We start from the raw sequence: 11,363 nt of genomic DNA, 5'->3' as shown, positions 1-11,363 counted from the left end.
ATTGGTCCTTACAGTCCTTAGGTAAATTTAACATATCCAAGTGTGTTTATGTGTAAAACTGGTTACTGTATCTAACCATACCCATTTTGTGTTTCCTGACAGCTGGCTCCTCAAATGAGTCTGCAGATAGTTGGCAAGTCTAGCCCAGGGACAAAAGTGGTCATGTGGTCTGAGGGGCGCAAGCCTATCCAAACGTGGACCCTGGAGGATTCTGGGCTTATACTGAGTTGCTTATTTAAGGGCTTGTGTCTTGACATAAAAGGTGAGAAATGACTACTATAATATTAAGTTACCTTTCATTTTTTTACTGTTATCTTTGTTACTTATAACATCAGAATCACCTTCAAAAAGAAAACTAACATTAGGGGGTAAATGTATGAACATGCGGGTTCTTCAACACCCGCGTGTTCAGCATGTTCAGCGATTAAATTTCAAGCGGCGCTGCCTTATAAAGGGAAACTTCCCTTTACAAGGCAGCGCCGCTTGAAATTTAATCGCCGAACACGCTGAACACGCGGTTGTTGAAGAACCCGCATGTTCATACATTTACCCCTAGATCTTTTTTACAGTAAGGAAACATATAGGACATTTTGCTGATGAACAAAGTAAATATAATAAAAGCTATTCATTAGAGAGGTGGAGTTTAGGTTTACAACTTTAAGGGCAATACTGGAGACCAGGCCCAGTCTGGCAGTCATTTGCCAGAGGGGATAGTTCCTGAGCTTATTAGTGCCTTGAACTGGGCTCCAAAACTTTTGACAAAATTAGTTATTTAACCTAAGTCAGTCTTTTCCAACAAATAAAAGAAAACGCTTGACACAGACTGCTGTACTCGTTTGGCTTTGAGCACATGTTGGATGTAGTATGGTGTGCCCCTTATACCAGGGCTGCTTTTTAATGCCAGATTAGCCCTACTAAACATACATGTATTTTCTTAGAGTGACAATATAAAACATAAAATAATTTATTTTGCAGCCAGTTTTGTTGTCATTTTAACAACAACAAAAAACTCCTATTTTTCAGCAGCAATTTTCCAGATGGAAGTAGCACATCAGCACTAGTTTACAAAAATGTCCAAAGGACTATTTCACTCAGCTTTTTTTAGGCATTTATTTATGAACAGATAAAATCTAATTTGCTTTTGTTGAATGCCATTTCCAATTTGGTAAGCATTCATACATCATTAAGTTCAAGTGCCTCTCAAGAAAGTAAGTGTCATAATTTGAAATACTGTTCTGTCTTCAAGTTTCACTATATTCATAACTGAAAGTTTGCAGTTCGATTGTTTCTGGAGGTTTGTTTTTTTAAAAAAAAAAAAAAAAAGTCATACTGTTTTCCAACATACCTACCCAGCCCTACTGAAATCAACTAATGCTGCCACTAACTCCTTTCATCTGGTGTCACAGGTGGGCATAGCTATGACTCAGACCATGTTGTAGTATGGGAGAATGCAGAGGACAGACTGACTCAACTCTGGGACCTGCAGGTGTTTTGAGTTCAACCTTATTACTACATATTACGTTTCCAGCTCCAGGATAATCTGTGTTCTTCACATGCTGCCTATAAAGCTACTGTTCTCATATATATATATTTGAATATTCACAGTGCTATTATTAACACTAATACAATGCACATAATAACTGTCTACAAATTGATCTCATACTTCAGGTGTTAACAGTCACTCTCATCAGGTCTATGCTTAGGAGCCCAAAATGTATTAAATAATCCCAACGCCCCTCTAAGGTTTGTTGTAATATTGCCTAAATTGAGGTGCCTTCTGGACCTTGTGCACCTCTCACTTAGGATACTCTGCCATGATAATCGGGGATTTCATTAAAGACAATTTTCTGTTCTTTCCCATTATTGCCAGTCTTGTCTGCTGCATATTTGTATCTTTGTACATACCAACCTATTAACCTTTCCCCAAAATCTTTGAAATGTGAAACCCCAGACCAACATGACAGAGGCAAAATAGATTTTCTTTATATAGTATTAACAAGCATCTTTGTGTTTCATGTTTCAGATATTAGAATATTTATATTGTATGTAAATATATTTTTATACAGCATTTACCTATCTTCATCTTTTCTAATTCACAAGTTCGTGGTGATTTTGTATATACTATATTATTTTTGGGCCTTATTAAAATGACTGAACACGCAGCTGACTCTGTGGTGTTTCTTTTTTAGTGCTTACTGGATCACTTATTGATAATGCAACCTTAATGTCAGGCCAGTACACTTAATATTAATAATACTTAATAATAATCTGTTTTTCACCTTTTAGTAAAGTAAAGGGAGATATAATTGTTGGCCAAACTAGTTTGTAACTACAACATACACTGCATGGTGGAATACAATTTATTAAGGAAAAACAGTTTAACTGCAAGAGGCAATGGAGAGTTTTATTGAAAGCGCGTACATTGTCATCACTTGTATAGCCTTTATGTTTCCAGGGCACATTTGTGATGATCATCTAAGCATTCTTGCATCTTCTTGACTGGTCTGGACATCATTCCTCATTTTTCATGGAAAGCAAAAGCTAGTTGTTCAGGATATATTGAACGATTGAAAATGTTAACATGGCAAACATCATGGCTGAAGCCTCTGGAACTTCACTCGAAGACTTTATACCTTCAGTTTCCTTTGAAGTCTTATTTGTCTGTTGTAAAAGAAATAGACGCCCAGATTAATACATGTATGCAACACTAAAGCCAAATTGTCATTGTGAGCAGTGCTTTATTTTTTAGCAGAAGCTGTTTTACAAAGCCTTAAAACAGATTGTTATCGGTACTAAATACAGGTTAGTAAACAATTGCTTTACATGGGTTGTACACATTTTAAAAGCTGCCCTTTAGTTTTGACAGCAATTAGTCGAGAGAGCTTTGAAGGTAGGGAGAGAGTTCAGTGCTGTTGAGGCAAATTAGATGCCACCAACAATGGAGCTGAACTCTTTCCCAGTCTTCAAAGTTCTCTATAAGTAGATGCTTTCAAAATCATAGTTGGCATTAAATGACACTTACGTGTACAGCCAAGTTACAATGCATTTACTATAATGCAAGGCTGACATTCCATTATTTCTATCAAAAGATATTTTTATTTAAAGGATCATGACATTGAATGGTTTGAAACAACAGATAACCTTTATATAGTAAGCATGCACACAAAAGATTACTGACAATTACTAAATCTGCCGATACACATATCAATACACCTGTTTATTTCTATGGATCTACCTCTTCTCCAATTCCTCTGTCAGTTGGAGACCACAAGGCTCAGTTGTAAGCCCTCTGCTCTTCTCTAATTATACAACTCCTCATGGAAAACAAAAAAAACTCATTTGGATTTTAGTATCACCTCTATGCAGATGACAACCAAATTTATCTATACCTTTTGTATTTTTCACCATGTGTGTTGGCTCACATTACCAAATGTTTTCTTTGTTTGTTTTGCCATTTCATACATTCTTTGTCCTCTTCTCACCTCAATCTCTAGCTATTAAAAGTGGAGCTCATAATATTCCCAACAGAAACTGACATCTCTATTTCTGTTGAAAACACAATAAATCCTACAAAGCTCACTGCCTAGGTATCATTCTCAACATCCAGTTTGTATCCATATCATGTTACATAAATCTGAAGAACATCTTTAAAATATGCATAAATCACAAACAAAATACTGCAAAAACCTTAATTCACGGACTCATAATCACCTGTATTGACTGTTGCAATTCCGTCGTTACATATCTTCCTCTAACCAGACTTTTGCCCCCTACAGTTTATTTTGAATGCATGGGCTAGACAGGTTGTCCTCACAAAACATTCTTCTACTGCTCTGTCAGTCACTAAATAGGTTGCCTCTTCTTTACCATATATATAATATAAAATACCTATAATATTTCCCTAAAAACTCACCTCTTCAGCAAGATTATAAAATTCCCATACCTCATAACGTGCTGAAAATATTCTACCTTATTATCAGCCATCAACACAGTTCACACAAACGTTATATTTATTCTGTTTTTATACTCAACCTACTGGCCCCAAAACAACATTGCTGTTTGACAGGATCATTTAACCTACTTTTTCCAATGCAATATGACTGGACCAATATGCAATCTGTGGTACTTTACCTCACGTACCAAATTGATATTTTCCTGTATATCGAAAGCTTGCCAGCCAGGTTTCCTTAACATTTTTATGTGTTAATATTTGTTCTCAGTTGTATAATGATGCAAAGTAAATATTAATAATAATTGTTTTGAAGATTCGACAGTCAAAGCTGGCTGAACATAACTTCAAAGATGTTTTCAAGTAAAAGCATTGGTTACAATTCTAAGATCACAAATATGGTGAGAAAAAAAAATCTGTGTGGGTACATTAAGCTTAACAAATAAAGTATTTATTGTTCCACAAATTTGTAGTTAGAGAACATCTAGAATCATTGCATTAGACATACTCGAAAGTGTATTAACAAACTAACAACACTGAAAAAGCATATTGTCAAATAAAAAACTGTCAAAGTTTGAGATTAAGAACTAAAGGAAAATAAATCCTAAAAATAAGTCCTGGGGGTATATTTACTAAACTGCGGGTTTCAGAATGTGGAGATGTTGCCTATAGCAACCAATCAGATTCTAGCTGTAGTTTTGTAGAATGTACTAAACAAATGATAACTAACACCTGATTGGTTGCTATAGGCAACATCTCCACATTTTCAAACTCGCAGTATTGTAAATATATCCCCTGGGATTTATTGGTCAGTGAAATTCTCTTTTAGTGGGAGAAAAAAACCAAAACAACTAATTGTACTGGTGAAAGAAAAAAAAACCCATAGCATCCAAGTAAAAAAAAATACAAGAAAAACCTCAAAGCAGGCAACACAAATAAATTAACTTTTCTACTATGGGTCTGCACCAAAATGGTTTCATGAAAGCAGTGTTGTAAAGGAGACAGAAAATCAACAATATTTGAACTATCATATTTTCAGACAAATCTGTAAGAATCCCTGTATTATGGGTTAAAGAAAATGCCCATATAAGTAAACTGATCAATTAACTATAAATGTCAAAACTGGCATTGTAAATAAAGTAAATTTACTTCATGGTCTGATTATTTTTCAATTAGAATTTAATTATAATTTAAAAAATATATATATTTTTAGAACACTTGATAGAGAATATAGTGCATTTACTACCACTTTTCCTGTATTTACAGTAGTTTGCTTCATTTTCAATCCATCAAGTTAGGCTAGGGATGCCTATCAAAGTATGTGAGGACACCGGGGTTAGAACCAAAGCTCACTAGATACCCTGTCCTCTAGGTACACAGGTCACACAGGTAAGGAGACAGGAAAGAAATAATAATCCCTTTTATTAAACAAAGTGTACACACTTAGTAAAATACAACAGTGCTCCCCAAGGAGAAACTTGTTCCCCCACCAAATATATCAAGTGTCAGAAAATCACCAGTGCAAGTAAAAGCTCCCCAACAAAGTCCCCAGCAGGTTACCTCCAAGCACAGAGTCCTAGCAGGCCCAAACTCCTGGTAATAAAATCCACAGCTGACAATCCAAGTGGGCCACGGTTTCTGATCCTTAAGGTGGGTCTGTGTATCTTGCTGATCCCAGCCGCTCGGCCAACTCTCCACCAGCTTGGTGGGACCCTGGGTATAGTCTCCCTACCGATGTAGGCTCACCAATTCCCCAGAATCTGCGAGTGTCTCCCGATGAAGTGGTCTCTGTCAAGAAGCTCCTGCCTCAAGCATTTCTTTAAGGCCATGCGAGAATACGGTTACTCTCCAACAGTCCAAGTCCTCGCTGTCTCAAGATTCTCCAACAACAACCCCCCTCCCCCAGACAGCTCCCTTTTGTCCCTTCCACAACCCCCACTCATTGTCCTCTTGTGATTGGTGGTATGAAGAGTTTGGGTGGTAACAGGGGTGGAAATAGTGCATGACATCAGTGGTCTCCCCCCTGCGGTGATGGTGCCATTCGGACTGTGTTGCAGACTTGCGAAAACAATAGTTAGCAAACAGGGAGAGACCCCCTCCTGATTTTAGATAAGGTCCTGACCCTCCTCTTTTTAACCCGTTCCACTACTTTTTAATGTCACAGGATCCACAGCTGATTCACACTTCCTGTGAGCTGCCTCTCCCCTCCCTCTCCGGACACCACAGCAATAACAGATCTGGCCACCGGGCAGCATTTAATAACAGAGTGGGCCATGGTTGTTCAGTTGGCCCACTGAGGACAGACCGGGTTGGCACGATATTCTCAATATAAGGCCCGGGTCTGTCACAAAGTAATAATAATAATAATGAAAGAATTATAAGTTATTTTTAAGTAAAGGTTATTGTATATGACATGAAAGGATCCTACATATACACTTCAGACAACAGTGTTATGATGGGATAAGCCTACTGTGCATTGAGCTTTATGGGTTTTGCTTCCTGTCAGCAACTAGTTGCCACTGGCTACTTCTACTCCTGCAGGCACCTTCACTGTTATCTGGAATAACTTACAATATACTAGGTTAGGTTCCATAACTGTGCTTGATACATTTAAATTCAATTGACAGGTGGACTTAGCCTGCTCTCTGACTAATAGTCCTTGCTTGGAAGTCTAGTATCTATATCTCCCACTACAACTTATTCCCAGAGCTTTGTCTCTGTGGTCTGAGACAAATTTGGCTCCAGGAGTTGTTGAGCCAGATCCCAGGGGTACAGCCTGGAGTGACTGTCACAAAGACCTCATTGAGGTTGACTCCCAGCAGCCACACTCCTTCCAGTTTCATTGGATACCTTCTGAAGCTGTTGGGAAGGACTATACTGTGTTTCTACTCTGAAGTTTACCGACAATAGCAGTATGAAACCACTGGGCCCGTCTAGACTCACCTGAACCACCAGATGAGCATTTTTTATACTTTTAAATGCCTTTTCTGTTGTAAACTTTCCTATTACAATATAGTTCAACAGTTTTTCTAAGTATATGTAGGGAGGGAAATGGGGACTAAACCACATGCTTATTCTAGAGTGGATCACTGTTCTACTGCAGCTGGAGTTAATTCATAGTTATGCATTTAGACCTTATACAAAGTACCAGTATTTTATGTTTACTGCTGCTATATGAAACAGGAGAGCAGACCTGCTGGAACACACATCATCATCATCAACATTTATTTATATAGCGCCAGCAAATTCCGTAGTGCTTTACAATTGAACACACAGTTGCTCCCTATGTAACGAAGCCTGATTGTATCACACTGGTGGGGAAATGTATGCTGCAAATATAAGCAAGGCCCTCTTAAGAACCTCTTGGGCCCCCGGGCACAGCAGTGCACCAGGGCCCCTATATATACAAAAATAAAAAAATAATGATTATATATATGGGCCCTGCAGCCCAGGGGGGCCCTCCGGAGGCAGAAAAAAAAAAGAAAACCCTGAAAAAAAAGAAGAAAATACTTACCGTGCTGTCAGCTGGCGATCCGGCTCCCTCCCTGGTCTCCTCCTCCGACGCGCTCCGCAATGGATGTCGGGCGGGCGTGATGACGTCATGCCCGACATGCACTGCCAGAGAGAGTTGTGATAAATGGAACATTTTCTAATTGGTTAAAAGTTTTAAATGGTGTACGTCAAGGTTGTGTGCTGGGGCCACTACGTTTTAATATATTTATTAATGGCCGTGGTGTTGGTTTAGAGAGCAAAGTTTCCATTTTTGCAGATGACAAAATAAATCAGAGATGATAATAAAATCAGAGTAAGACATAGTTTCTGCAGAGGGACTTGAATAAACTGGATGCTTGGGCGGCTAAATTGAAGATGAAGTCTAAGATAGATAAATGTAAGGTTATGCATTTAGGGATCAAAAACTAGCACGCAATCTCTAAATTTAATGGGATAAATTTAGGGGAATTTAAAATGGAAAAGGATTTGGGAGTGCTCGTAGACAGTAAACTTCGCAATTGTGCTCAATGTCAAGCAGCAGCTGCAAAGGTCAATAAAGTATTGTCGTGCATAAAAAGGGGCATAAATGCAAGGGAAGACAGTGTAATTTTCCCCCTATATAAATCGTTGGTAAGACCTTATCTTGAATGCGAAGTACAGCTCTGGGCACCACTCTATAAAAAAGACATTTTGAAACTAGGAATGGTTCAGAGAAGGGTGACAAAATTGATAAAGGGTATGGAGTCATTAAGTTATGAGGAAAGGTTAGCCAGTTTAGCCATGTTTACTTTAGAAAGAGAAATTTATGAGGGGATATGATTACTATGTACAAATACATTAAGGGTCAATACAGAGAACTTTCATGGGAACTTTTTACCCCAAGGACCATACACAGGACACGCGGTCACACCCTAAGGTTAGAGGAGAGGAAGTTTCACAACCAGCAAAGGAAGGGTTTCTTTATAGTAAGGGCAGTCATTATATGAAATTCACTGCCAGGGAAGATTGTGATGGCAGATTCAATTGATATGTTGAAGAAAGGGTTAGATAAAATTTTAGCAGAAAAGTATATCCAGGGATACGACTGTTAATTTAAATGAAGGACAGTAGTGAATCCAGGGAGAAATAGGACTGAAATATTGGGTCAGGAGAGATTTTTACAGACTGAAACAGATTGGCGGTTGCTTCATCTGGATCAATTTCAAATATAAGTGAGGCAGGGGTGCACGCAGGTTTGTCAGGGGGGGGTTTCCCCCCCTGACCCCAAAAAAAAGTAAAAAACAAAACACGAGAGAGAGCTGCTGCACATGCGTCCACGCATGCGCAGCAGCTCCGTTTCGGCAGCGCTGTCCTATACAGCAGCCCCAGCACTGTCAAAGAAGCGTCCGCGGCGGTGCTGTATACAATACAGCACCGCCGTGGACGCTTCTTTGACAGCGCCGCGGCTGCTGTATAGGACAGTGCCGCTATGGTGGGCACTTAGTTAGCGCAGGGGGGGGGGTTCTGGAGACTCAGAAACCCCCCCTGCGTGCGCCACTGTGAGGAGGAGATCTAAAATAGGTTAAACTTGATGGTCTTTTTTCAACCTCAACAACTATATTACTAATATAAACACAAACATTATGCTATTCTGAACAGGCACAACGAGAGATCATTTTTAATGTGCTGTTTTGTGAAGTACATTAAGGAAAGCTCAAATCATACTATGGCTAAATTCTTCAACATACTTCTTTTTGTTTAACTGCTTATAAAAAGTAATATTTGTTTGTCTTGATTGTCAAGGGAAGATGAGGGGGGCATTAGAATACAATCTCTACTCCTTAAGAATTTTCCCATAGGAATGCACTTCTCATTTGAAAAAAAAAGTTGTTTTAGGCAGTTGTGATTTTCCTGGCATACCCTAAAAACATGCATATAGACTTTTGTTTTTAGAGATTTCCATTCCACGTGAATGTACAGGTGTATGAAGAGCATGTATGAAGCATCAAAGCACTGTAGATATGCAAAAAAAATATCCAAACATCTGGACATACCCTAAAATTCTAAAGAGTATGTTATAATTTGTGACACCGTCTTCCCACTCAAATCAATAAAATCTATCTTAACCAGAGATGCAGTAGTATGTTAAGGAAATTTATGATAAGCTCCTTATGTCAATCATGACATGCCTTTATAGGTCACAGATTAGGACTTTGAGTATCTAGTTAGGGTAGATGAATCAATTATCGTACAGATGGAGGAGAGTTTATTGCAGTGAGAGCTGTACCGTAAACAACAGTTAAGTGGAGAATTATTTTTCAGAAGAGTCCTTTGAAAGGTTTAGTTGTGAACAGTTTTGGATATTGAAGTCACAGTCACAAAAAAATATTCTGTGGCATGGTGCCCCACCCTATTCATTGTAATACACACTGCTTATTGATAGGTACATTTAGTCGGTGGTCTAAGTTTATGTTATAGCAGCTGCATTATATAATTATATTTAAACATACATATATTTATATATATATATATATATACATATATATATATATATATATATATATAAAAATACATATATATATATATATATATATATATATATATAAGTATCACATTCCATTAAGGTACATAGGTACAATTACCATGCTGCCACTTCTAATTTTCCACCTTAACCTTGTATATATATATATATATATATATGCACGTATATACATATATATATATATATATATATATATATATATATATATATATATATATATATATTTATGGTCAAAGTAGGCTGGTGGCATTGGTGTGCCGTACCAATGCTTCTCTTGCTGCTTTAGTTGTTAAACTAATAAATTCCATTCACTCATATTTTCCATACCGCCATTTCTGAATTTCTACTTCAACCACTGTATATATATCTAATTAGGATGAAAAGAGTACTTTACGCTTTCATTAATTGAGATATCAGCTAACACTATTCAGTTTCTGCTCTAAGAAAAGAAAAAACAAGGTTTGATCCAATTTTTCCTGTGGAGATTGTTTCATTAAAACTTTGATAATCAGAATAAATAAACAAGCATAACAGTGTTGCAAATTTAATGGATGGAGTAAAGTATATTATATATATTTTGATATGTTCTTTCATTTTCTCTATATCAGCAAATAATATTTTTTTTAGTAAATGGGGAAGAACGTATTCTAGATCAGATAAGAGAGACATGGGATAAAATAAATATACAGCTCTCTATTTTCTGTACATTCTCAACAATTAATCAACATTCTCCGTAAAAAAGCACTCACCGCCATATCTTCACTGCCAAGGACCATTGTCATAAGGAACAGCAGAATTGCACACCAGACCAGATAACGTTGCATAATGTATGGAAAATCTGTACTAGGCGCTCAGAAGCTTTGTAGCAATAATTATGGTCCTTCTCTGTCAAGTATTTCTACCACTGGTGCAAAGCCTTACAAAGGAAGTAAAAACAATGTACTAGCAACTTCTGTTTTTGAGACCGAAAATATTTTGACTTTGGTGATGAGCTTATGGTTGACACCTGTTCACTAAGGCAGGTCGATTTCACAGGCCTTCCCTAAACTTATGATTGTACAGGAAACCACAAAAAAATCACTTTAAGGATAATAATCTTTGAATATATTTGAAACAATATTTGTGTGCTTCAAAGAAAAGCAAAACAATGTTGGAACATCTACTATAACAGAGCATCAGTGTAGAAATATTATAACAGAAAATCAGTGCAGGAATACTATATGAATAAAATTGCGCTGCTGACAAAAATAAGCGCATGCTTACCACGGCGATAGAATGGAGCATTAGATGTGAACACATCTCAATTATAAAAATACAGATTGTGTAAATAAATACAAAAATAAAAGCAGATGTAATTACATAAACTGTAATAAGTAATAGAATATAATTAAAAATAAGGGC

The 11,363-nt window shown here is 37.3% G+C and overlaps 1 protein-coding gene and 1 long non-coding RNA gene across 2 annotated transcripts in view; one reads left to right on the top strand and one right to left on the bottom strand.

The window, feature by feature from the left end:
• Window positions 1–1,858, top strand: part of CRYBG2 (crystallin beta-gamma domain containing 2) — a 61,606-nt gene extending 59,748 nt beyond the window's left edge. The window contains exons 19-20 of the mRNA XM_075197767.1: window positions 103–262; window positions 1,407–1,858. Of these exons, the coding sequence (XP_075053868.1) occupies window positions 103–262; window positions 1,407–1,495 (249 nt within the window). The 3' untranslated portion in view covers window positions 1,496–1,858. The remainder of the gene's footprint in view (window positions 1–102; window positions 263–1,406) is intronic.
• A 486-nt stretch (window positions 1,859–2,344) lies between these two features.
• LOC142138809 (uncharacterized) lies at window positions 2,345–11,008 on the bottom strand. The gene is made up of 2 exons (XR_012688116.1): window positions 10,712–11,008; window positions 2,345–2,661 (listed from the first exon to the last, which is right to left on the bottom strand). It is a non-coding gene; the product is annotated as an uncharacterized LOC142138809 (long non-coding RNA).
• Window positions 11,009–11,363: the final 355 nt, after the last annotated feature.

This window comes from Mixophyes fleayi, chromosome 2 (genome assembly GCF_038048845.1).
Source record: "Mixophyes fleayi isolate aMixFle1 chromosome 2, aMixFle1.hap1, whole genome shotgun sequence".
NCBI lineage: Eukaryota > Metazoa > Chordata > Amphibia > Anura > Limnodynastidae > Mixophyes > Mixophyes fleayi.
The sequence above is the reverse complement of the archived record's forward strand: the minus strand, read 5'-3'. Positions and strand labels throughout refer to the sequence as shown.